Source organism: Mesoplodon mirus (genome assembly GCF_964341445.2).
Source record: "Mesoplodon mirus genome assembly, chromosome: 19".
Classification (NCBI taxonomy): domain Eukaryota; kingdom Metazoa; phylum Chordata; class Mammalia; order Artiodactyla; family Ziphiidae; genus Mesoplodon; species Mesoplodon mirus.
In genome coordinates this window covers 12,582,747-12,610,710 of record NC_138995.1, presented here as the reverse complement: position 1 = coordinate 12,610,710, position 27,964 = coordinate 12,582,747, and the positions used below count along the sequence as shown (strand labels likewise).

The window sequence follows — 27,964 nt, the reverse complement described above, 5'->3', positions numbered from 1 at the left end:
GAGCAGTGCAGGGGCTGGGCCGCCGTGAGCAGGGGAGAGGGTCAGAGGTGGGCAGGGGACAGCTCAGGGGGGGCCTGCAAACGCCAGGATAAGGAGGTGAACACTCGTTTAAGTGCTACTTAAAATCAGCAGGGAAGAGAGGAAAAATAGTTTGTACTTTCAAGAAATCATTTTGGCTGTGATGTAGAGAAGAATGGAGGAAAGGTACAGATACAGAAGCAGGGAGCGGAGCAGATGCCTGTGGCTTGTACCGGACTGCAGGCAGCTGGGATGGACAGAAGGATGGACCAAAATACTTCATGACAGAATTGTCTATCGGACTTTCAGGACTGAGTGGAGAGAGGATGCTCCTAGGGTTTTCTTTCATCAGTTGGGTGGATGGTGATGGTGCCGTTTTCTGAGAAGTCTGAGGAAGGAGTCTGTTTATGGAAAGCAAGCAAGCAGAGGTATCTCAAGCTATCCGAAAGCAGAGCGTCCCTTTAACACCTCTCTTAGCTGAAATGGCGTGAAGTGAAGAAGCAATTGCCTTTTGGTGAGAACGGAAATCCTCTTCAGATTTCTTTCAGTTAGGGAGAAAATGTAGAGGTCTTTCGCAAAAGCAAAGTGGTGTAAGCAAGCTTTTGAAAAGTGGGGGATATCTGTATTTGGTTTTGGATGTTAAGTTTCATGTAATGTCTTGGACATGCAAATGGAGATGTCAACTAAACAGCTGCTACGAGAGTCTGCAGCTCAGTGGGATGGTCAGGCAGGGGAGAGCTTTTTTGGGAGTCGTCAGCAGAAAATAGTACTTAAGACATGGAATCAGCTTTCCTGGGGGAGAGAATATGAGGAACGACAGATGCCCCTCACTCAGCCCTGGGACTTCCCTACTTTAAAAGCCCAGAGAAGGAAGAGAGGCCAGCCTGGGAGACAGAGAGGAGATGCCCCCAAGCTGTACTGGCCACGGTTGTGGGAAGTGTTCCTGAAGGCTTGGCAGGAATACACCAGGAAGGGATTTAGAAGAATAAAGCACCTAGCCTTCCAGTAAGGCCCTAAGCTTGGCGTGGTCAGTAATGGCAGACAGGAGAAAGAAGAGGGGGTGGAGACTTGGGGTTGGGGGGATCCTATCTATAAACATGCCAGACATTTCCCCTACTTATTTAATTCCCATTATAAACCTGGGAGTATACTGAAGAGTTTCTACTTCACAGATGAAGAAACTGGGGCTAGAGCACATGGCAGGCTGGTAGAAGAGCCAGGATTTGAATTCAATTGCACTTCAGTTTATTGTAAAATATAACAAACATGCACACACGCATACACACAGAGTATAAAATGGGCAAGGCAGATGAATCATTATATAGCAAGCCAAGAAGCAGAAGATGAGCGCCCTACAGAAGTCCAAGCTGTACTGGGAGAGCTTGCTTTATAATGATTCACAATTAGGCACAACTAGATTGTAATGTCAGAGGAACAGAAACTTGAAAGGGAAGTGGAAACGTGGGCAGGCTCACACCTGGCTGGGCTTGGGTGTTGGGTGTGGGTGTTGGGTGAAAGTTATGAACGTGCCTCCTGAAGGCTGGCAGCATTTGGCTCCTTGACCTGGTGACGGCCTAACTGTGAACTCGACATAAATAGACATATACTGTGTGCGTTCTTTTGTGGCTTGCTTCTTCACAAATTGACCTAATGGACACATTGTTTTTGCCCATTTTTGGTTTTGCCCATTTTTGACCTTCATACAAATGGAATTAAAACAAATAAATATAGTACATGGAACCATACTGCATGAACTTCTTTGTGTTATTATGTTACTGAAATTTACCCATGTTCATTCCAATTGGTAAAGAGTATCCCAGTGTGTGAACACATCACACTTTATTTGTCTATTACAAATAGACATCAGAGTTGTTTCCAATTTGGGGATGTTATGAAAAGTACTGTTAATTGAGATGCTACCTGTCAGTCTAACTGCCCCTCCTTCAAAGAAATCTCTTTTTTCTGGCTGCTCTTAAGATTTTTCTCTTTGTCACTGGTTTCCTGCAACTTCACTCTGCAGTGTGGATTTCTATTTTATTTATCTTGGGATTCTTTGAGTTTTGAAAAGTCTGTAAAGAGGTGTCTCTCATCTCTTCCCATGCTGTCCTCCAGGAGGCTTAACTTCCCTCTCCCTTATTTTTTGTCTTTTTGTCTTTCTGAACAATATTCTGGATGATTTCTTCAGGCTCTTTTCCAGTGCATGTATTTCTCTTTTCTGCTGGTCTAACTACTATTAAATCTATCCCTATCATTTTAAATTATGGTTATTAAATTTTTCATTTCTAGAAATTTTGTTTGGGTCTTTTAGGCCACTTTTTATAGTTTCTTCTTCTTGCAAATATTTTCAAGTTTGTCTACTTCTTTAAATACAGTAGGCATAATTGTATTAAAACCTGTCTCTGATATTTCCATTGTCTAAATTCTTTGCAGATCTGGTCCTGTGCCTGCTGTTTCTTTTTTTTCTTTTTTTTTTTTTTTGTGGTACGCGGGCCTCTCACTGTTGTGGCCTCTCCCGTTGCGGAGCACAGCCTCCTGATGCGCAGGCTCAGCGGCCATGGCGCACGGTCTTAGTTGCTCAGCGGCATGTGGGATCTTCCCACACCGGGGCACGAACCCGTGTCCCCTGCATCGGCAGGCGGACTCTCAACCACTGCGCCACCAGGGAAGCCCTGCCTGCTGTTTCTTAAGGTGCTTTGCTTCTTTATGTGAGTATTTTCAGACAGCAAAACTGCTTTTAAAAAATTGGACAGCAGGGCTTCCCTGGTGGCACAGTGGTTAAGAATCTGCCTGCTAATGCAGCCCTGGTCTAGGAAGATCCCACATGTTGCAGAGCAACTAAGCCCATGCGCCACAACTACTGAGCCTGTGTGCCACAACTACTGAAGCCCGCATGCTCTAGGGCCCACGTGCTGCAACTACTGAGCCCACATACTGCAACTACTGAAGCCCACGTGCCTAGAGCTCACGCTCCGCAACACGAGAAGCCACTGCAATGAGAAGACCATGCACCACAATGAAGAGTAGCCCCTGCTCGTCGCAACTAGAGAAAGCCCGTGCGCAGCAATGAAGACCCAATGAGGCCAAAAATAAATAAAATAAATAAAATTTAAAAATTGGACAATAATAATCCAATATTGACCAATGTAGCTTCAAATTCTATTAAAGCTTTACAAGGGGAAAGATGGGATAGCACTTACTGAAGTAGAATTACTATCAAAACACAAAAAGCACAACATAATCTTTTAACCTCAATTCCATCTTATTTTAGTCAGGACTGTATTACAGGAATATTTTTTATCACTATCCATGATCTGGATTCTTGTATAGGAGAACAATTTAAATATGGTATCTATAAAAATGTCACAGTCTCATAATAAATATGGTAGAGGCCAATCATTACTCATAAGTAGCTTTTTTGAGACGTTATCAAATAGGACCTTTCCCCCTTAGTTTCAGCAGAGATCACTTTTGTTCCATGGTAATACTTCTTGGGATTCTCCACATATTCCCTCAGAGCAGACTCTCCCCAGATGGCCTTTGCTCTCGTTGGCAACTGTGTAAGAGAATTTGTGGGCCTGACCAAACAGACCTTTCAGGTTTGGCTTGTGCTTCCCACCCTCTGACACTGTGGCACTGGGCACACTTCTCAGTAGAAATCTTCTTGCCCTTCTCGACAGTCCCTGTTTTGAAGTCAGCTCTCTAAGTTACATACGTGCTGGATAGGCTCACCCAGCAGCTGACTGTCTTGCTCTCATTTCTAGAATTTAGTTGCTGTGGTCTAGTGAGTCTCAATCCAGGCTGTGCATGAGAAGCACCTGAGGAGTGATTTAAAGATACAGGTATCTGTGACTCTTTTTTTAAAAAATTGAGGTATAGTTGCTGTACAATATTATATCAGTTTCAGGTGTACAATGTAGTAATTCACAATTTTTTTTTTTTTTGGCCCAGCCGCACGGCTTGTGGGATCTTAGTTCCCTGACCAAGAATTGAACCCGTGCCCCCTGCAATGGAAGCGTGGAGTTCCTAACCACTGGACAGCCAGAGAATTCTCAAGTAATTCACAATTTTTAAAGGTTATACTCCATATAGTTATAAAATACTGGCTATATTCCCATATAGCTTATTTATTTTATACATAGTAGCTTGTACCTCTTAATCCCCTACTCCTATCTTGCCCCTTCTCCCTTCCTTCTCCCCATTGGTAACCACTAAGTTTGTTCTGTATAAGTTCTTTTTTGTTTTATTCACTCGTTTGTTGTATTTTTTAGATTCCACATGTAAGTGATATCACATAGTATTTGTTTTTCTCTGTCTGACTTATTTCACTAAGCATATACCCTCCAAGTCCATCCATGTTGTTGCAAACGGCAAAATTTCATTCTGTTTTATGGCTGAGTAATATTCCATTGTGTGTATGTGTGTGTGTGTGTGTGTGTACATACACACACCACACAGATATCTGTGACTCTTGATTCAGTGGTGCACAGGGGTGCCCTTGTCATGTAACTCTGGAAAAACCCCCAGAAGATTCTCATGCTTAGCCAAGGTAAGAACCAGAGCAATAGTTCCTTCCCTGGACTAGGGGTTGGGCCCTTTAATCTGCCAGGAGCTAGGAAAGGCAGTGAGTGGAGGTATGGGGTGGGCACCAGAGAGGGCAGGTGAGAAGAGCCAAAGGCAGAGCACAGAAGTCATCAGATCTGCATTGGAAAAATACAATCAGATCCGTGGAATCATCTGGCCAGGCGGAAGAGGCTCAGAGACAGAGGGAAAAGCAAAGAGCTTAAAAGTTGTATGCTATTAGTTGTTCCCTAACCCAGTTATGTGATTTTCCATTGCCTGAAAAGTCCTCATTGGGCAGATGTCCTTTTTAATCTTGTTTTCTCTTCCAGCCTACATTTTCTTATCTCTCCCTTATCTTCAACAGCACCACTCCTTACTTTTATAAGACCTCTATTAACAGAATGAACACCGTCTAACCCATATAATCAATCCTCAGAGAAGCAGTAAAGTGTGGCACGCACTGGCAGTTCCTTTGCTGCCTGAGATCACCAGGCAAACACGGAGAAGCGGCGGGGCTGAGTTACGAGAGCTGAGTCAGAGTGGGGAGGTTCAGGGCATGCAGCAGAGGCCTTCTGCAGGTAACACTGACTCCTGCTTGTGCTTTCTTGTGGGCCCTTCCCCAGATGGCTACGGTACTTCTACCTCTGTCCTGTGGCAAACCATCTTTGACAGATGGACTTAGAAGTGTGGTAGTTAAACAAGCTCATAAAGTCATTAAAGACATTTTTTTTTTTCGGTACGCGGGCCTCTCCCGTTGCGGAGCACAGGCTCCAGACACGCAGGCTCAGCAGCCATGGCTCACAGGCCCAGCTGCTCCGCGGCATGTGGGATCTTCCTGGACCGGGGCACGAACCCGTGTCCCCTGCATCGGCAGGCAGACTCTCAACTACTGTGCCACCAGGGAAGCCCCAGACATTTTTTTTTTTTAATATACTGATCAGCTTCTACATTCATTCAAATACTCATGAAACCTAATCTAGAAAAATGACCCCCCCAAAAAATCCCTCACCTGTCTTTATTATAATTTAGCTTATAAATAACCTAAATGACTACCACTTAATACACACCTTTAAGTGACAGTGACAGGCGCTCTGAAAAGGGCTTTATGTGGACAGGGCTTTATGCCTTTCTTATCGTGCTCCACTTTATTGCACTTTGCAGATACTGTGTTTTTTAACAAATTGAAGGACTGTGGCAATCTTGTGTTGTCAGATGATTGTCAGCATTTTTTAGCAATAAAGTATTTTTTTTTTTTTTTTTTTCTTTTTGCGGTATGCGGGCCTCTCACTGTTGTGGCCTCCCCCGTTGCGGAGCACAGGCTCCGGATGCGCAGGCCCACCGGCCATGGCTCACGGGCCCAGCCGCTCCGCGGCATATGGGATCCTCCCAGACCGGGGCACGAACCCGTATCCCCTGCATCGGCAGGCGGACTCTCAACCACTTGCGCCACCAGGGAGGCCCTAAAGTATTTTTTAATTAAGGCTTGAACATTGTGTTTTAGATATAATGCTTGCATCCTTAATAGACTACAGTATCGTATAAACATAACTTTTATATGCACTGGGAAACCAAGAAATTCGCACGACTCACTTTACTGCGATATTTGCTTCACTGCGGTGGTCTGGAACAGAACCCGCAATATCTCTGAGGTCTGCCTGTGCTATATACATATATGCATGATACATATATCACATGTTTTGTCTCACGAGAGCCTCACAACCACCCTAAGGGTGGTATTACTATCTCAGTTTTACTGGTGAAGGAGCTGAGCCTCAGGGATGCACAGCGACTGCAGGGAGAGCCCCTGCTGGAGAGGGGCAGGCATGGGGAGTACCAGGGCTGTCTGATGGGCCACGCACACTTCCTTTCACTGTTAGGGGCGGGGGGTGTGGACCTTGAGCCATGGACCCACTTCGGTGGTAACTTTGTTCTTGGCTCCTCCTGAGGTTCCTAAGTACTCAATGAACACCGTTTCTCTCAGGACATTCCTGTACACAGTTTATGGACATCCTCTTTGTATTCCAAAGCGAAGAGGAACAGGGTGCACGTGATGGCCCAGATGCTGTCTGAGGGCTGGTGTGTCACATAGGTTGAAGCCAAAGGTGAAGCCCCACCCCAGGCCATAATGACACAGAGAAAAAAAATCCCACAATACCCGACAACATCTAGGCACTCTGTTGACTCTGCGTTTGATGCACTGAGCTTGTCTGGCTTCTCAGAAGGCCAAATAATTCAGATGAGGCCGAGGCTGATACAGTGAGCCAGATCTGACCATGTGAACAAACGAGGTGACTTACAGTTCATGGGAGCTGCAATTCAGCAAATTCAGCTTGGCAGACGTGCCCCTCCCCGAGAGAAGTGCTGCTCACGTGCCCTCCCACCCCCTTCCTGTCACCCCAATGTTTTCCTCACCGACAGGACCTGCCCACATTAGAACAGAGCTTCAACAACAAACCAAAGAACTCATGTTTTTCATTTTACCGTGAAAAGCTCCTGCCTACTTAAATTGGGTGGCGCACGTGCAACGAACTATCCCAGGGTTTTGAGGATTTTGAGAGGATAGAATGCACCACTTCTTACCCCTCCTTCCCTCGATTGTGGATGGCTAGTTCTTCGCCAATGCCCTCTTCCTCCTTGAAGCTCTCCCAGTCCAGCTTGGACTTCTCTAGGGTGCTCATCTTCTGCTTCTTGGCTCCTATTTTCCCCAAAAGGCTGCTCATGCCACTCGATCTTTTTAACCTAGGGAAGGCAAAAACATGAAACATGTAACAGATAAAACTCTAATCTCTTGATTAATGGTTTTTCTGATTGGCACGGGCCTCCCTAGAGTCAAGCTATTTATCTTAATGGGAGCCATGTTTGCATCCCGGGTACTTCCTGTCTGCTGTGGAGAGCACAGGAAGGAGACCAGAATTCTAATGCACTCTTCCTGCTCAATACCTCTGACCACTCTAACGACCTGGGGATAGGAAATCCTGAAGACCTCTGTCTGCTCTGTATGACAGACAGGTCTCTGCTTGCAAGGAGGGAGAAGTGCAGCATGATTCAGACATGGTTTTACAATCACATGCCTTGCTTCATATTCCAGCTCGAACCACGTGACTTTAGGCTAGGTATTTAACTACATCTGCCTCCGTTTCCTAATCTACAAAGTGAATGCTTACTCACAGGGCTGTAGTGTATCCTCTATATAAAGTGCTTAAAACAGCAGCTGGCAAAGAGTAAAGGTGCAATAAATGTTATCCATCCTGAATCACTGTCATCATCTGTGCACTAAAGCCCCAGGGAATCCTTTCAAGAGAAAGAGAACCAGATCCCAACACTGATGAGCAAGAGTTACAGTATCTTAAAAAGACCCTAAGATCAGTTTCCTTTCAACTCCTGTGAGTCAGGACTCTGGTTTTTCCCAGGAGGCGGAGAACATTCCTCATCCTGAAAGCAGCGAATGTACAGCCTGTGCTCTACTTGCTGGTTATGCTGTCGTGGATGGTGGGAGAAACCCCGTATGTCCAAGTTCAAGTCCTGGCAGGTCAAATGTTTCTAGTCAATGTTAAATGTATGAGATAAAATAAGCAAGATAGAATGCAGCTAGTAAGAAGGTGGTACTGGGGGAAGGAAGTATGGAATGAACATGGCTTTTGGTCTCTTTAGAAAGTAAAACAAGTTATATACCAGCATACAGGAAACTAGAAGTCATTTTCTGCTTTACTGGGATATGCAAGAGGGTTAAAACATTTAAAAACTCTCTGAGCTAACATCACAAGGCCTACTGATAACATCAATAATAATACCTCTCACTTGCCTAGAAGGCTCATTATCCAAGTGCTTCATAGCCATTTCTCATCTTACTCTCCCTAGTGCCCGTGAAAGAGGACCACTGAGTCTCAGAGTTGGAGGAGGAACTTCAAGATGATCTTGTGTCTCACCAACCATTCTGAAATCCCACCTTCCTGCAGCACAGTGCCAGTGAGGGGTGGCTCACTACCTCTGCCCTGGAATGAGCCGACAGGCCAGTGTCCACACCGAACACGAGACTCTTGGGGCTGAACAATTACCCTCCACACTCGCATTAGCTTCCCTGTTGTGGTCATACCCTACTACAGGCTGTCAGCTTAGGATCAACCCAGAAGAGGCTGCGCAGGCATCACTGTCCTCATTTCGAGTTGGACACATAAAGTGCAGAGAGGTTAAATGATACAACAAAGGTCAAACCAACAGAAGCTGCAGATCCAGGGCAAAGCAAGGCTTTTCTGACACTCCGTGTGGTGCGCTGTGCCGTCTCGCTTCTAACGCGAGAATTTACTGGAGAGATTGTCTGACAGCTATTTTATTCCCAATTTGCTTAAGGATTTTCCAAAGAGCTCTTTATGAGCTTTCGATTCATATCTTCTAATTCTTTTCCGGATAACAGTCCCTACAACAATCTCTCCATCAACACACACAGACTATATTTTACCAGGAACAGAGCATAAGTGGGGAGGCAGAAACTTAATATGGCTCAGATCTTTCCCCTTCTCACCTGCTTCACTGCTACTGTCCTGGTTCTCATTTTTATATTCTCACCTGGCTGATTAAGCAGGCTCTTCACTTGTCTCCCTGACTTTTGTCTTGTCCCACCATCACTCACCTGCTCCATCCTGGCATCTATCCTACATGCTGTCTTCATCGTGAATTTTTGAAAATATGAAGCTTATCACGTATTTCTGATTAATGTCTCCTCCTTGACCCCTAATTACTCTTACAATAAAGTCTAAACTCCTTCGCTCGCAGAGTTCTTCCTGATCTTCTCTCGCCACATCTCCCCTTGCAACCTACACTCCAGCCACACCTGCAGCTCACCTCTCCCGGTCCCCCTCCCATTCATCTGGTCTTGCCTTAGCTTAGAAACCGCTTCCTGCAGGAGGCTCTCCCAGACCCCTCCCCCAATCTCTGAACTGGATACCTCCTGCTGGTGTCTCTACTGCACCCGTTCTTTCCCCATTACGGCACTGCTCCTCTCCGTCACCGGTGCTTGAGGGCTCTACGTTCAGCTGCTGCTGCGCTGGTCAGCTCTGAGGAAGCTCAGAGCCACTGCGGACAACATCTCACCAAAACCACACACCTGGAGGCTTTCCATTTCTGGCCACAGGGTGTCCTTTGACCCTGCCTACATGCCAGAAGCACTGTGGTGGAGTGGCTGTGGCGGGCAGGAGCTGGTGGCTAAATGGCCCAACCTCTTGTCCTCACATAGGCAGTCCTGGGAGGTACACTGAATGCTTCTCAGGTGGCCTTGGAAGTGCGTGCACTCTTGTATTGGCTTTTCTGCCTTCCCTGCCTCACCTTTCCCACCCCCTCAACTCTTGCTTCTTGGGACACCTCCCCAAATAAACCACCTGCACTCAAAGCCTTACTTAAGGTTCTGCTTTGAGGGGAATCTAACAAAGATGTTGAGGAGAAACATGACTTTCCTTTGCAGGCTCTATATCGTGTGGATACTTAAGTTCTGGGTCTCCAAATCTCTCTCTAGCACATGGATATAGTTCTGTAAACAGTGGACACTCGATAAACTCAACAATGTCACCTGGATCACAGAACCAATTAGTGGGAGAGAATCAGATGTTTGTAGAATAAAGGTGTTCAGAACACTTCTAAATTGGGGAATTCTAAGGGGAGGAATTTCCACTTATATTTGCCAATCAGCTCTCAGCAACCCAGGGTTCCCCATTTTATCTGGGTAGCACCACGGCTCTGTACACCATCTCTCCCCGACAGCCTACAGCTCTGACAGTATTAACAGAATATACCATCTTTTCAACAAGTCACTTCGAGAAGTCTATGGGAAAATGATTTTTGCCGCAGAGCAGTGAAAAAGGTTCTAGAAAAGGAAAAGTCATAATCCCCCTTTAAATGAATATCAGCAAAATTTCACCTGTGCTATTATGCTTTAGGAGAAAGCTTCTATGTCTGCTTGCATTGGATCATTAACACGGTGTATGATTTCCTAATTTGATGGCCTCAAAAGCAAAATTACCCATCTTGTATTTGAGGCTGAATCAAAGTGAACGACACATTTATAGTAGCAACCAAAACATGCGGAGGCTCATCATCACCGAGAGACCAGCACTTGGTTCCTAGAACCTGGAATGTGGGGTCTCACACTCACTCCCCACCTTGAAATGGGGCTTTAGTGGCATAATCCTGGCATCACTCCATTGCAATTTTCAGGAAGGCAGATTTACCCTGACCTTGGACCCATCTCTGCTGTTAAAGTTCATCCATCAGGCTTTCGGGAAAGCTGAGGCAGGCAGGAAAGAGCCAGATTCTGGGCAGTGGCTGCTGGCTGTCTCTATTCTGCTGTGAAGGAAACCGCAGAGAGCGCCTCAGCCTACGGCTCCCCCTCTCAGAACTGCAGCTAGGCCAGGAGGGAGCAACTTCAGCACTGGCATCCCACAGGCATTTAGCAGGTGTGTACACTGGAAAACCGGGGAAAGGGGAAGGTCCGAATTCCCCTGGAGACCTCTCTGCTGTCAGCAGGAACCAGTGCAGTTTGAGGCATCAGAGTAACAGCAACACTGACTTCTCTTTGTTCTGGATCCTAAGCCATAATGGCAAGGGGCTACCAGAAAGTCGGCTTTGACAGCCCAACCCCTCCCCCAGCTGCAGATTTTCCAGTCTTGGTTCTAAAGTGGGATGAGCTGTGTCACAGAAACCACATTCAAGAGAGCCTACACCCACCTGTTAGAGGTCAAAGTTCACAGGAAGGTACCCTGCACTTGCTCCCTCACAGACTGCATCCAGAAGGTTATACTCAGACATGTCCAGACTACTGCTGCCGAGATGTTTTCAATGTTAACAGTGACATTTCAACCGCCTCCTCCTACTCTACTGAACTTATGACTGTAAATTCGATGTGAGGAATAATCCTGTCTGAGGAGCACGGCCTTCACTCTAAGCAGCTGGCTTCCGTGCCATCAGAGAGTATGGCTGAGTGCACAACACACTTGTGAAAGAGCCTCTTACTAAGCCTTTTTTCTTGTGCTTTCTGTCCTGTTCTCCATCAATCAGCAATTATCCCAATTCCCTTCCCACCGTACCAAGCCCGATGACGTGTCCCAACACCAGACACCAACCAAGACCTCACAAAAAATTATTCAAAATCTCAGAAGAGTAAAAGGGACAAAAAGGGCAAAATGACCATTGCCTTGTTCCTTTCTGAATTCAAAGTTTACAATGATAATTTGCTAGAAATTATGCTGCCTTTTAGCCCCCAGAATGGAAGTTTAACAAAATTCACTGCAACTAAATGATAAACTCCATCCTGTTGAGTCTATTATAAAGATATTAAAGTAACATGTTTTCTTTGCTCCAGTCCCATGAGCATGGACACAGATTCACTCAAATGATTTGTTTCGTAGCAAAAGCACTGCTTTATCTGGCCATGCTCAGTGATGCTCTGGATCCTGCTGTTTATTTATGAGAGGTACTGGAAAGGAGCTGGGAAAATAACTTCTTAAACAGAAACAGAAAGGAGGAGAGGACACAACAACTGGTTGTGAAGAAAAGGTGGGAACATCCTTCCCATAATCTTTAAAATCAGCCTCAGGCACCCAGCTGTCTCACAGAATAGAATGTGAGGTTTGGGAATGAATTTAGAGTCACTCGTTCATTGGACTCATCCAACAAAGATTAATCAGAGATTACTGTAAACCAGACAATGTGCTTGGAACTGGGGATACAAAAATATATAAAGCATAATCTTTGGCTTCAAGGAGAACATCTAGTAGAGGAGATCATCATCCAAAAAAACTGTGACCAAATACTATTAGGACACAAAACAGGGAGCAGCTGAGAGGCTGTTTAATGCAACCTCTTTATTTTAGAGGTGAGTTAACTAAAATCTAAGAAGGTTAAGAAATCTGCCCAAGTTCACCGTGGGAGACTTGGGTCTAGTACTCAGTGCTTTTGACACCTGGACTGTCTTCTCCACCTTGCTGATACTAGAGTTGAGGACAGATAACCTTTGGAGATCCCTTCCACACACCAATTTCACTGCTGATTTTGGGGTTGGGGAGGATATTCTTATTTTCCCTGTTGTCCTGGAGCTTACTGTACTCAGGGCCCATGTCTTACTCACTCTTGGCTCACCCAGCGTAGTACAAAGCCTTGCGATGGTGTGTGACCACTACATGTTTAATATGATTCGATAATGGACTTATCCAAGTGAATCTTCTCTTATAACAGAAGGATTTAACACTGCACTTGGACCAACAGGAAAGAAAAGGAAACGCCAAAATTGGACCAGCAAGGATAGGGTCAACACATGTGCACAGAAGCACTACTGACCTTTACTTAGAACTTCAACATACAGCCCAGCTCAAGCCTATGCCTTCTCTCTCACAAGCTGCTTAACCACTAACATGCAAATTATTTGGAACAAAGATTCTTTGGCAGAGATATGCAGTTTCCTTAGTATTTGTCATCTGTTTACAAGGCAGGAGTGGACTTATTTGTAGCTTACCCATGGACTATTTTCCAGAGCCATACAAGGGTCTGGAACTGGCATGGTACTTCCTGAGAAATGGGAAGAAAGTTTATGATGAAATTCTTCAGTGAGAGCTGTCTGATTGAAACCACTATTCTCTTTCAGATCTTCTTTGGCTTAAACTGAAATCCCGAAGAATGAAATGTAAAGCCCTAGTCTCTGGGCCAATTTCACTCCCCACCTGAGTAAGTCTCTAAGTAATCTCTGCAAAGCCCAAGACAAGATGACTCAAGGAAATGGACTGGAAGCCAGTGGTAAATTAGGAAAAGAGTTTAAATCCCATTCACTTCCCAACATTGTATTATTGACAGTATTCTATGGCACATCGGGACTCAGGAAAGTGGAAAACCAGAAATATTGACATTGATACACTACCAGCCAAAAAAAAAAAGGCATCTATCAGCAAAAGGTGAAATAAAAGCTGGCAAATAGCAGCAGCTTCAGTTTTTGTACAAAAAGAAAACGATCTGCTACTCAGTTTTATTGATCTTATGCCAATCCAAGAGTAAAGGGAGGGACCTCCCTGGTGGCGCAGTGGTTAAGAATCTGCCTGCCAATGCAGGGGACACAGGTTCGCGCCCTGGTCTGCGAAGATCCCACATGCCATGTAGCAACTAAGCCCGTGCGCCACAACTACTGAGCCTGCGCTCTAGAGCCCGCGTGCCACAACTACTGAAGCCCGTGTGCCTAGAGCCCGTGCTCCACAACAAGAGAAGCCACCGCAATGAGAAGCCCGCGCACTGCAATGAAGGGTAGCCCCCACTCGCTGCAACTAGAGAAAGCGCGCGTGCAGCAACAGACCCAACGCAGCCAAATGTAAATAAGTAAGTAAATAAATTTTAAAAAAAAGAGTGAAGGGAACGCTAGTTTGTCTGATTTGATTCCCGCTGCTCTGCATCTTTATAGCATGTCTATGAAACATACCTGATGATTCTGGTTGCAAAAGCCCTGAATTCTAAGCTTCTAAAACACTATATTATAGAAAAAGCCCCTTTCAACTCTTCCTTCTCTACCTGTTAAGCACACAGGTCTATTTTGCCTGCTTTGGCCTTTGAGCTGCTGCTGGGAGGACTATTCTAGCTGACTTGGTTCTATTTAAATGGACAGCTCTTCCTACAGAAGACATTCATTCACAGTCAGTTCTCCCCAGAGCAGTAGGGGTCCTCTAACTGCACAGTTTCTGGTCTCTCTTGCGATAAAGGTCATTTATTTTTGAGACAAGTAACTTGGGGTTAGGGACTCTCAAGTGACACTGAAATGGACTTTTTCTCTGGGACAAACTAACTGATCTGCTGGGCAGCAGTTTATTTGCATCATATGCCAAGAGAAAGTTAATGCCCCTCTTTGTGAAGAACAGTCCTCCACTGGTCCATTGTTCTGCTGAAACCAGCTCAGTGGGCTTGCACCCCTTGCCACAGAAGGCAATTGTTTGTTTTTTATTGTTGTTTGTCTTTATTAATCTGCCTAGTTCAGACCCTTCAGAGAGGGTCAAATTTAGACAAGCATTAGGAAAGAATGGGTCCTTTCCCACACCATTCCTTGGTGCACGTGAGGCCTCTACAATGCTTGGTTCACACACTTAATGCAGAGAAAAATGCTGTATGAAGATGCAAAAGGGCTTGTGTTGCCAGGTGGGTGGGTGAGCTTTAGGGTATGTGAGCATCCAGTGCACTCTTGCTTCTGCGATATGGAACATGATGGCACAAGAACACCAGTGTGGTCTACTGAGAAATTTCCCTCAACTTTCCAGTTTGAAAAATGTCAAACTGACAGAAAAGTTGAAAGCAGAGAACGACTATTACCTAAACACTCTTCACTTAGATTCACCAATTATTAACATTTTGCCACATTTGCTTATCTTTTTTTGGGGGGGGTGATTCATGCTCCTTCACCTCTAAATACTTTGTGTCTGTCTCCTAAGGACATTCGTCTACATAAACAACACCTTATATTATACCCAAGAAATCTCACATTGATAGAACCGTGTAATCTAACTTAAAGTTCATATTCACATTTCCCTCAATGCCTCCCCAACGGCCTTCACATTTGTTCTCCATTACCTCCTATCGGGCACCACATCTGGGGTTCCCTTAGCCTCCTTTAATCTAGCACAGTCTTCTGCCTTTTGTTTTGTTTGTTTTTTGGTCTTTGATAGTCTTTTGAGTCTAGGTTGGTTGTTTTACAGAATATCACTCGTCTAGGATTTGTCTCTTTCCTATGTCAAATATGCCATGTAGATGAGGTAGGGTACCTCTTACTGCACCATCACATAGTAATGGACACAGTGTCAGGTCAGCCCAGGACTCATGATGCTAAGTGGGGTGCCCTGGGTAATGTGGTGACTGCCAGAGCTCTCATTTGTAAACGTACATTCTCTTCTCTGTGATAAATTTGTAATTAATGTGTAATATGTAGAATAATACCTTCAGGAAGTTCTGACCGCTTATTTCATACCTCACCTATAAGGCCTTGGCCATGGCTAAGGACAGACTGGGGTGAATGAATAGTGAAGGGCCCTATTTGAAGGATAAATATGCAGAAAATCCCAAAGGGATCATAAAGCTCTGGCTGTTAAGTCAGTCTCTAAAAAGGGAAAAAGCAGTAACTGGAGAAAGGCCAATGGTTATGAGATCATCAGCAGAGTCCTAGACTAGATCTGCCAATGGTGAGCACAGAGGTCTCTGGCCAACAGGGAAGCATTCACCTCGATACCTGCATACTCTTCTCAAGGGCTGGAGGCCCGGTGTGCGTAGGGTTAAGTGACACGAAGTCAGTGGCAAAGCAAAGCCCTCTGGCCCACCCACCAGACCTCTAGGAAATACTACTGAATTTCCCTTCTCCTTTGTCCCACTCCCCTGTGGTTGCATCTCATTCCCTGGGGAAGAGATAACGCCACATCCCTTCCTGCCTCTGCTCCAGAAACTTCCTTCCTCACACCATTCCCATGGTGGGGGCTCAGGGCAAAGCAGGGAAGGGCCTCCACCATTTCACAGCAGTTGGGGAGTGAAGGAGGCCTGGGGGCTCTCCAAGGAGGAAATGTTTAGTTTATTGGGAATGAGGGTTATGCCTGGGGCGGGAAGGGACACTTTCCCCTTGAGGTGCAAACTGCTGTTGCTTTAATTTGTATGATCAGGCAGAGGTGGGGAGAATAACGTGTTGACCAACACAAACAGGCCATTTACATTTCTGAGACAGAATTTTAAAGGAATTATTAAATACAGCTTCTAACAAAGCCCATAATGACATTTTTCTTTATGCAGAACCCTGGGAGCTCAAGTGAGGAAGGCACAGCTTATTTTTCCTGACACTGCTTCCATATGGGCTCCAACCAATCACAGCCATGGAGGCAAAGGAGAGATGAGGCAGGATCAGGATCTGGCAGCTAACACATCAAGGCCCTTCTGTTGGTTTCGTCCTGTGACTGCGCCAGGCCAGGGCGGCTCTGCCTGGTCTGAGGGCAGGAGCCACACTCATCCTGATCGATCCCATCAGGAAAAGAGCACATCTGTCACAGACATCAGCCAACATGAGAAGCAAAGCACAGAAGATAAATGTGCTCCGACTGGCTTGTTTTGGCTAATTGCTGATTCAGGAGTCGGCATGTTTTCTCAAACCTCATTCTGTTGTTTGACTCCCGGCTTGCTTTTTCTCAGGCAGGTCTCCATCTCCTCATGAAAATGTCTGAGGATGTCAACCTAAAATACATTTTTAAATTCTTGGCCACCTCCCGGGCTGAGATCAGGTCAAAGTTTCAGGATGTGGGGGGTGTCCTCAGTCAGACCAGACAGGCCTCACTGAAAACGAGTCATGCCTGCGCCCCTTTCTAGAAATGGGTATAGGCACATTAACCACAAGGCTTTGAACACGTAGGAGTTAGCTAGCACACACTGTGTGCAAAATTACCCCCCTCCATGCCTCAACTTCTTACCACACTACATCAGCATGCAGTGATTCCCGGCACCTCACAGCTCTGGTGTGTGTGCGCGCGCGCGTGCGCTTTATGGTCCTGTCATTAGATGGGGCTGAATAGTAAGAAAGGTCATTTCCAGCACTTGACACTCCTGCTGGGGCCCTGACTCCAAATCCCTCTCAGGGCGGCATCTGCACTGTCAGTCGCTCGCTCACTTGCCAGGGCATCTTCTCTGGCTTCCTAGAAGCCGCTATCCTGGTAACTCAGTGGGCAACTCAACGAGGCCCAGACCCCAACCTGCCCCACTCCGGGGCAGCTCCCATCTATCCTCAAAAAGCCAGGACACGCCATTATCCACAGTTTTCCCCTTGTCACAGGACCCCTTTACAATCTAGGATTTAAAGAGTCCTTGGGAAGCAATTACCTGCACAAGGGTGATCAAAAGAAGGGGGTTGTTTCAAGCCTGAGCCCTAGGTGTCACTTTGCTAAAGCAATGCAATGGATTTCAACAAAGAAAAATATCTGTTCCCACGGAGTCTGGTACATAAAGCAGAAAACTTTCTTTTTCCTGCACTCAGGAAATGGTTTTCATAGATGTTAACCACAGCTGGGTAATCTGTATAACCACAACATAGTTTCTCTTTAATAAATGGAAGATTTTTACCCACTGCATCACTGACTACGAAAAAGAATTCCCACCCTCCATCTCTAAGGCAAGAAAAAAATGATAAGGATAAGTAGAGTCCCTTTCCTTAATCTGCCAGCTAGGGGTTGCTAAAGGAGCTTTTTCATTCAGAAATGTAGATTGTTCTACAAGGTTCCTGTCATCCAACCCTACTGCTGAGTGATGGATGAAACTTGAACAAATCCAGTTTCTTTGCACGCTGGGATCCCCTCAGAGCCTTTATGACCATGATCCACAATGGGTCATAACGTAAATGTATGACTATGGATCACAATCAATAAGTTTGAAAAAGGAGCTTTAGCAACTACTGGCTGGGAGATGAAGGTGTGGTGAAACAAAGCTGGCCAATGTTGCCACGCACAGATGGTTCAAGAAAATGAAAACAAATCAAAGCAAATTCCATCAACTAAAGATGCGAAGGGTGGACTGTTCAGTTCTCTGATTCATCCTTGTATATTAACTATTTGTCCTGGGAAACTTGGCATCACTCTCTCCCTGCTGTGAGAGCAAGGCCTCTGACCTGTGGCTCCTTGCCCAGAAGCCAGGAGCAGCCTGGGAGAGCCTGTGGCCCTCTCCTTGGGGGCAAGTGGCTTCATGATGCTGCTCCCATCACTGTGAGGCCCAGCTGGTAATTCAGCAAAGGCTGCGTGAGCATGTTCACCATTCTCACTGCCCAGACGAAGGAAGGAGGTTCGGAGCTAGGGTTGTCGACACTGATAGTCTCATCTGAATGATATGACTAAAACTAAAAGGGCACTCAGGCAAAAACACACAAAACGAAAATTTACCTAGTTGTAACGAGGAAGAGCTTTTCTCTAAGAGTGAAGATAATAGAGATGATATTATATTTAAGCTAAATATATAAGCCAAATATATAAGCTACTGAAATGATTTGTATTCTAAAAGAATGCTGGAAAATCTGATGACACATCATTTTTTATTCTCAGTTAATACTTTTAAAAACAGCTTTACTGAGATATAGTTCATATACTAAAGAATTCACTCATTTAAAGCATGCAAGGCAATGGTTTTTAGTATATTCAGTTGTACAGCCATTACCACAGTCTAATTTTGGAACATTTTATCACCCTCTCAAAAAAAACCCCCTCATACCCATTAGCAGTCACCCCCATTCCTCTAGCTCCAGGCAACTACTAATCTATTTTCTGTCTCTACAGATCTGCCTATTCCAATATTAATAGTTTTATTTTATTATTTTTTTTATTTTTTAAAATTATTTTTTTGGCCACTCCACGTGGCATGCACGATCTTAGTTCCCAGACCAGGGATCGAACCTGTGACCCCTGCAGTGGAAGCACAGAGTCTTAACCACTGGACTGCCAGGGAAGTCCCAGACAACTAATATTTTTAAATCTTAAGTTTAAGATTATATAGTTGGTATCTGTTGTAGCTTCCTATGAGAAATACATTTAAACTTTCAACTTGTCCCCTATGTTGATAGTCATATGTAAGTTTCATAAGGGTGAGGAAAATCAGAAATCTAGGCTTCAGACAGGAATACTGGAATATCTGAGCACCGCTTGTATAGCTAAGTCCCGCATATCAACAGTACTACTTTGGAGCTGTGTTTTTTTTTTTTTTGCGGTACGCCGTCTTCTCACCGTGTGGCCTCTCCCGTTGCGGAGCACAGGCTCCGGACGCGCAGGCTCAGCGGCCATGGCTCACGCACCCAGCCGCTCCGCGGCATGTGGGATCTTCCCGGACCGGGGCACGAACCCGTGTCCCCTGCATCGGCAGGCGGACTCTCAACCACTGCGCCACCAGGGAAGCCCCTGGAGCTGTGTTTTTAAAGAGGTGAGACACAGTAGCTTAGCATTCAGTGCAGAAACCTGCCCCTGGCACTTAAGGTTTTTTTTCTTTTAAAACCCTGGGTGAGGGCTTCCATGGTGGTGCAGTGGTTGAGAGTCCGCCTGCCGATGCAGAGGACACGGGTTCGTGCCCCGGTCCGGGAAGATCCCACATGCTGCGGAGCGGCTGGGCCCGTGAGCCATGGCCACTGAGCCTGCGCGTCCAGAGCCTGTGCTCCGCAACGGGAGAGGCCACAACAGTGAGAGGCCCGCGCACCGCACAAAAAAAACCAAAAAACAAAAACAAAACCCTGGGTGAGTATATTTATCTGAGCCTCAAGTAACCAATTAATAAAATGAGGATAATAATAACTACCTTGAAGCATGATGATTAAATGAGATATTCATCAACTCAGCCTTTATTTGTTGAGTGCCTTCAGTGTGCCAGACTGCTGGCCACTGAAGATAGAAACACAAATTTCTTATCCTCATTTAATTCACTTGCTCGAGACAGATATGCAAACAAGAATTAGATGAGAAAACCGCTACACAGCAAGTGCAGTAGGAGCCTAAGAGTGTGAATTGCGGAAGGCTGTAGAAAGGGAGGGGGAGGTGTCTGAAATGTGAAGGATGAGAAAGAACTTGCCAAGGGGACAATGTGGGATAGGAAGTCCAGAAAGAGATAATAACATGCTCAGTGTATGTGGAAGCACTGAGCCGCATAATACCTGGCACACAGCAGAAAATCAACACTTCCTGTTGTTCCTGCTCTTACCCTCTCATATCCTTGAAAAGATGCTTCTCTAGAATACAGAAAGAAATTAAAATCTTGCTGCTGCTAGAGAAAAATGATTGATCTGAGACTTTAGGAGTTGCTTGTTCTATCTTTTCCTGAGGCTAATTCACCTCTGGCAGCAAAGTATATTTAAAATTTTGACATTTTCCCCCCACAAACATTCAATTTTGAAAAGCTTCAAACCAAGAAAAGTTGATCTCCCTTGTCTAGAACACTCCCCTTGCCTACAGAATGGCCCACTATTTGGACTTGTCTGATTGTTAATGTAGGGTATCTGGGAGTCTTCTGGCACTCGATCCCTGGACTGCTTTTCTCCATGTACACTCACTTCCTGAGTGATTTCACCCAGTCCCAAAGCTTAAATACCATTTATTTGCCTCTGACCTCCAAATGTCTTATTTTCAGCCCAGACCTCTCTCCCTAACTCCAGAATTTCACTCAACTGCCCAGTGGGCATCTCCACTTGGATGCCCAGTAGACCTCGCCTGCAGCAGCTTTCCACACCTTAGTAGAGGGCAACAGCACCCGCCAGGTACTTACCTCTCAGATCTCCTCTCATAACTAACCCCCTGACTCATTCTGCTTCAGGCGTGCACCCACCTTTGTAGGCCTTGCCTCAAGCCATTCCTTCTACCTGCAATACTCTCTTCCCATATAACATCTTGTTAACTTCCTCACCTCCCTCAAGTCTGTGCTCAAATCTCAAACTTCTCATTGACACTTAACGCTTACCATCCTATTCAATACTCTAAACTTAACTCCCACCCCACAGTCCTGATTTCCCTACCCGCCTCGGATTTTCTTTTCTTCGTAACATTCAGCATTTTCTAACACACCACATAATTTATTTATTACGTTTAATGTCTATCTCCCTGCTGGAATGGAAACTCCACAAAGGCTTGAGCCAACGTCTGTTTTGATCACTGATATAACTCAAACACCCGGCACAGTGCCTGGCACTTGTTAGGCACTCAATAAACATTTGTTAAAAGAATGTATGAATATTGGGAAAACGTACCAACTTGGTATATTATAAATAGATTCCAATAATGATATCTACTAAAATAACAATTCTCGATGTTGGTTAATCTCATAGCTGCTGTCCATCCTTCACTGGGTTTTCTTCTACAGGAGACGTAAGTACTTCAGAGCAGGCACAGGAAAAGCATTTGTTCATTGCAACAGATGGCAGACCCCTCCTTGAACGGCTGTCAGGAGCCTGGAATTTGTCTTAGGCTGGCCTCGGCACCACTGGATGAGAGCCTGTAGAATGCTCAACATACCTGTCATAAACTGTAATCTGGGGTACACAGGCTAAGATATCCTAATCAATACACAAATAAGGGACAGAATTAAGGGGAGTGCTGGATGAATCTTTGCTTTTTTTGGTCTATGACAATAGAATTTGCAAGAAAAAAAAAAAAAGTGGGGCTTCCCTGGTGGTGAAGTGGTTAAGAATCCGCCTGCCAATGCAGGGGGCACGGGTTCAAGCCCTGGTCCGGGAAGATCCCATGTGCCGCGGAGCAACTAAGCCCGTGAGCCACAACTACCGAGCCTGCTCTCTAGAGCCCTCAAGCCACAACTACTGAAGCCCGCACGCCTGGAGCCCATGCTCCACAACAAGAGAAGCGAACGCAATGAGAAGCCCGCGCACCGCAACGAACAGTAGCCCCCTGCTCGCAACAACTAGAGAAACCCCACACGCAGCAACGAAGACCCAACACAACCAAAAATAAATAAATTAAATAAATAGAATTTTTAAAAAGTGATATTTGCATTCATATTTTGTGATAATGAAGCCCTGGAACAACCAGGTCAAGAGACCTAAGGATGGACTTAGCTGAGGGTGGCAAATGAGTCTTTTTTTCTTGCCACTGGCTACCTCACAGCCAGGCTACTTTTGTCTGTTTGCTCTTGGGGGCTAGTTTTAAAGTCATATACTCTACTATGTTATGAGCCAGAAGCAATGCCCGAGTCCAGCCTTGAAGCTAAAACCAACACTGGATGGATGTAATTGGAGCAATTAGCTAACTCAATACTCAGCCAACTGAACAACTTCTTGTCAGAAGCTGCCAGAAAGAATTATTCAGGTGTACAGATTTGCTACAGGCAGCAAACTGAGCTGCAGCAGAGATGACCACTCCCTCCAGCTGTCACAACCAACTATGTCAAGGTAAGAGAATCATGCAGATACGAACTTTCTCACTTGTTCAGTGGGCAACTGAGTTGGTGTACCCAGTGGAAGGGATCAGATGAAGAGCACCTAGAAAAAGATGCAAAAAGGAGTGGGTTCTTCTCACTGCTGGGGGTCTGGGTGCCTGGTGAGAAGAGAAGATCCTAAAAACTTCCAAGGCGGGGGCCTCCCTGGTGGCGCAGTGGTTGAGAGTCCGCCTGCCGATGCAGGGGATACGGGTTCGTGCCCCGGTCTGGGAGGATCCCATATGCCGCGGAGCGGCTGGGCCCGTGAGCCATGGCCGCTGGGCCTGCGCGTCCGGAGCCTGTGCTCCGCAACGGGAGAGGCCACAACAGTGAGAGGCCCGCATACCGCAAAAAAAAAAAAAAAACAAACAAAAAAAAAACTTCCAAGGCGGGGGCAGAGGGGGGTGGGGAGGATGAGGTCATATACAAAGATTCAAGACTTCCAAATGGCTTCTGACCGTGGAACAATGTCCTCACAACTCTGAAGGAAAATCATTTTCCACCTATAATGTTATACCCAGCAAAACCATTAGTAAAATGTGAAGACAGAACAAAATTATTTTCAGACACTCCAAGTTTCAAAAATTTATCTCCCATAAATAATTTCCTCAGGATGTAACTGGAGGATGAGCTCTATCAAAACGAGGGAATAGGGCTTCCCTGGTGGCGCAGTGGTTGAGAGTCCGCCTGCCGATGCAGGGGACACGGGTTCGTGCCCCGGTCTGGGAAGATCCCACATGCTGCGGAGTGGCTGGGCCCATGAGCTGTGGCCGCTGAGCCTGCGCGTCTGGAGCCTGTGCTCTGCAACAGGAGAGGCCGCGATGGTGAGAGGCCCGCGTACCGCAAAAAAAAAAAATTTAAAAAATGAGGGAATAAACCTAGAAAGAGTAAGACAAAGGATCCAAGAAACAGGGGAGCCACACAAAGAGGGATGAAAGGCAGGCCCAGAACAACAGCTGCACAGGAAGCCTAGAGAACAAGGAGCCCAGACCTGAGCAGGAGGATGGAAGGCTCCAGAAGGGACTGGGGATGGGATGTAAATGACAGATTATCTGACATAGTGGAGAAAAATACTGAGACGGAGTTCACAGCCCTGTTGGAGAGTTTGAGAAAAATGTGATAAGGACACAGAAAATGAAGCAAACTAACAAATAACATACATACATGAAAGGAAATACAAGGGTAGTCCACAACCGGGCTCAGGGGAGGGGCAGTACAAGAGTGTTAATTCCTCCTCTACCAAAACAGGAGTTGGTGCTTCTTAAAGACTAGAATTAACCGGAAGTTAATAAACAATGTCTTTTTAAAAATGTCTAATATTGAAAAAACAATAAATAACAGTATACTAAACACAGCAGTTTAAGTCACAAACAAAATAATACCAGAAGAACTAGCTGAAAGAGTTTAAAGTGGTTGCCTCTGGAAAGCAGGACCCAGGCCTGGGTCAGGAGACTGCATAATACATTTTTTTTAAATAGATTTAAAATTTTTATTTATTTTATCTTTGGCTGTGTTGGGTCTCCATTGCTGCACGTGGGCGCTCTCTAGTTGCGGCGAGCGGGGGCTACTCTTCGTTGCAGTGCGTGGTCTTCTCATTGCGGTGGCTTCTCTTGTCGCAGAGCACGGGCTCTAGGCGCAAGGGCTCAATAGTTGTGGTGCACAGGCTCAGTAGTTGTGGCTCGCAGGCTCTAGAGCGCAGGCTCAGTAGTTGTGGCACACGGGCTTAGTTGCTCCGCCGCATGTGGGATCTTCCCAGACCAGGGCTCGAACCTGTGTCCCCTGCATTGGCAGGCAGATTCTTAACCACTGGGCCACCAGGGAAGCCCTAATACATTTTGACTTTTCACACTATGCTTCTGTATGACTTTGAACTGATAAACAACCTGGGTTAATAAATCTTAATGTTCCTTTTAGCAGAAAAAGAAAAGAAAGGAATTTTCCTGAGGAGTCATCAGTCTGGCTATTTCTCCATTGGAAAAGCTGGTGAAATGATCTGTTCCCCAGTGAGTGCACTGCTGAAATGATGAAAGAGATGAAAGCTAGAACACTCTTCCCACACTTAATAGAAAAGGTTTTGCAGGATCATATTTATTTCTCAGTAGGGTTTGTACGCAGTTAAATTTTAGAAAGACAAAAATCTTAGATGCCTGCCCCTTCAGATATATGTTGTGCTGCAGAGTGAAAGAAAATCAGGGGGAATGGCTAAAAAGGGACATGCCTCTGTCAAATGAGAATTAGGAAGGGAAGTCTGAAATGCCACTGAGATTGTCATCAAGCCAGAAAGTTTGTTTTAAATAGGGGGAGGGAAGTAAAAAAGGCAATGAAAGGAAGTCTTTAAAGCCTTTCATTCTATATTCTGGTAGAATACAGCCACTATTAATACAGCCCGTTCCTTCTTTCGCTCTCTCCACAAGCTGATTAAAAAAATAAGGAAGGAAGTTATGGTGGTTAGAGCAGGGCATTAATAAGATGGTCTGACTTCTGGGCTGCACTCCTAATTCACCTGCTGTGTGGGCTTGCCCCACCCTGGATAAATCACTCCGTCACATTTTTTACTTCAGTGACTGAGACGTAGAGAGTTTAACTTTGTGAAAGGCCGTGAACACTGTGAATCATTAATACTCTGCAAGGGCCTCTGTGGAAGAGAGGTACTGCAGCATCAGTTACTCATGATCATCTGGAAAGGCCAACAATCGTCCATGACTTGCCTCCTCTTAGAGCACCTGGCCCACCATGGCTGTGGAAAGGTTTGCTTTTTCTCCTCCTGTAATTAATTAATCCAAACAAAACCCTTTAGAACAACAGAAACATGTGAAAAGGAACAGGAAAGAGGATAATAATAAGGACAAACTGTTGCAACAATCCCACCTGTCCAGCCAATCTTGCCAAGCCTGAAATGCTCTGAAAAACATCTATCTGTATTTCCCTGGGATGTAAATACCAGGAAAAGGCTGCTTGCTGGCCAGCAGACCTAGCCTGGTGCTGTAAAGGAGAAACCGTCGGCTGGAAGTGGTGCAGTGGGTGGAGGAGGCTCCACCAGAATGAAGGAGAGAGAGGGAGAAAAGGTCAGGTAAAGCACAGTAAGAAGCTTCTTGACCCACTTTTTAATTACTCTTACTAAACTGTTAAAAATAAGGCTGAAAAACAAAAACAAAAACAAAAGGTGGAACACTCCCAGCACAATCTAAACCCCACCAAACTGAAAAAAGTCTGGAGAAAAGAAGACCTCCTATTCAGCAGGTCAGTTGATGGGCTAAGAGAATGCGTATGGAGGATGAGAAATGGCCCAGCTGCCCCTAAAATTAGTCTCCCTGTGAATACATTCCATGGACTCAACTAATTCAGTGATCCTTCTGGAGCCAGCCATCTATTTCATGTTGGCCTCCCATCTTATAAATGCTGTAACCTACCCCCAGTCAGGTTTCAAATACTCCTCTAGCTCTCTTGATTTACAATGAAACACTGACTATCAGAACATGAAGTATGTATTTGCCGTAAGTCTTGCCAGTGACTCTTTGCCATTTGGGGGGAAAAAACCTTAATTTAGTTTATGCATGTGGTCAAAATACAAAATGACCAAAATAATCCCCTAGCCACCGATTCTTTTTCTCTGAAGCAACAACTGTTTACCAGTTCCTGTTGTCCTTGTGCAGTGTTCTCTGCATATGCAATCACTGACAGTCCACAGGCTATCTTCTCCAGAAGCTGATTTCCTAGAGCTGGAGGTGGGACTTAATTTCCTATCTGAGCACTTAAATCTCCATGTATTTAGTTTTTATTGGGGTCTGGAAATAAAGCTCTGCATGTCAGAGTTTTTAAATCTGCTTCTTCCTGCTAGAGCTATTTCATGCATATCCAAGCAATGTACATTTGTATATATTCTCTCCCCATCCTGCACATAAATGATTGTATACCTCTACACTATTCTGCTCCTGGCTTTTTTCACTTATTTATGTATTCCAGGGATCATTGTGTATCAGTACATAGAGCACTTCCTCTTTCTTTTCCAAGCTGCATGTTGTTCTTTTGTATTGAAGAACCATAATTTATCAGGCAGTCGCTACTATGGACTTCAATGACAATCTTTTACCACTACAAACACGGAGAGCCACATCCCTGTTAAACCACTATTATCTAACTTTGGGATCTCTGCCAATCTTGTGAAAAATAGCATCTCCTTGTCATTTAAATTTGTTTCTCTTTTTATTAGGGAAACTCAGCATCTTTTCTAATGTGTAAGAGCCATTTATATTTCCATTCTGGTAAGTTTTCTTTGCCCTTTTAAAAACTGGGTGGTTGATATGTTTCTTATTGATTTGTAGGGGCTCTTACTAGGGAAATTTGTACCTTGTTTGGATTTAGTTGCAAATGGCTTTCTCCTAGTTTGTTATTAGTCCTTGTTTATGGTGGTCTTTGCCATGGGTTTTTCTTGGCTTTTTTTTTTTTTAAGGAATGTATCAGCATTATTTTAAAAGGCTTCAATCAAACTAAATGTCCATCGACAGATGAATGGATAAAGATGTGGTGTGTGTGTGTGTGTATGTGTATAGTAGAATATTACTCAGCCATAAAAAAGAATGAAATAATGCTATTTGCAGCAACATGGATGGACCTAGAGATTATCATACTAAGTGGAGTAAGACAGACAGAGAAAGACAACTATCATATGGTATGGCTTATATATAGAATCTAAAATATGACACAAATGAACTTATATACAAAATAGACCCACAGACACAGAAAACAAACTTACAGTTACCAAAGGGGAAAGAGGGGGAGGGATAAATTAGGAGTTTGGGATTAGCAGATATACACTACTATATATAAGACAGATAAACAACAAGGACCTACTGTACAGCACAGGGAACTATACTCAATATTTTGTAATAACCTATAAGGGAGAAGAATCTGAAAAAGAATATATATATGTATAACTGAATCACTTTGCTCTACACATGAAACTAACACAACATTGTAAATCAACTATACCTCAATAAAAATAAAATAAAATAAAAAGACTTCAACTGTGCTGTGTCTCAGTTAAAATGGACTTCCCTACTAAGGCAGGTGACATCAGAATGGTCTGTTTGCTGAGGGGAATGATCCAGCTGAAGTGAGAAGATGACGGTGCGGGATTAAGGGGATAAACGCGGGAACGGGCAAGGTCACTGAGAGGAGCAGGGCACGCAGTGGACGGGGGACGAATACGGTACTAGGAAGGGCAGGATCCACAGGTACAGGCGCTGGACAGATGGTGGAGCTGCTGCTTCTAAATTTTCTTTTTCTTTTGGGTGGGGGGCAAACTGTCCTACTTTGAAGCACAGGTCCTGAGGCTTTACTGCCCCTTGTCCCTCCTTATTGTCACCAGCTACTGCCTTCTCCAATCACTCCCTTGTCACTGACAGCTTGTTTGTTCTTAGCCTCTATCAGATGATTTCAATATCCACAGATGATCCAAACTTGTTCT

At 45.0% G+C, this 27,964-nt stretch overlaps 1 protein-coding gene across 1 annotated transcript in view; it reads right to left on the bottom strand.

Moving 5' to 3' along the window:
• Nucleotides 1-27,964, bottom strand: part of CFDP1 (craniofacial development protein 1) — a 138,183-nt gene that overhangs the window by 5,123 nt on the left and 105,096 nt on the right. Inside the window, exon 6 of the mRNA XM_082608096.1 lies at nucleotides 7,159-7,317. Within this exon, the coding sequence (XP_082464222.1) occupies nucleotides 7,159-7,317 (159 nt within the window). The remainder of the gene's footprint in view (nucleotides 1-7,158; nucleotides 7,318-27,964) is intronic.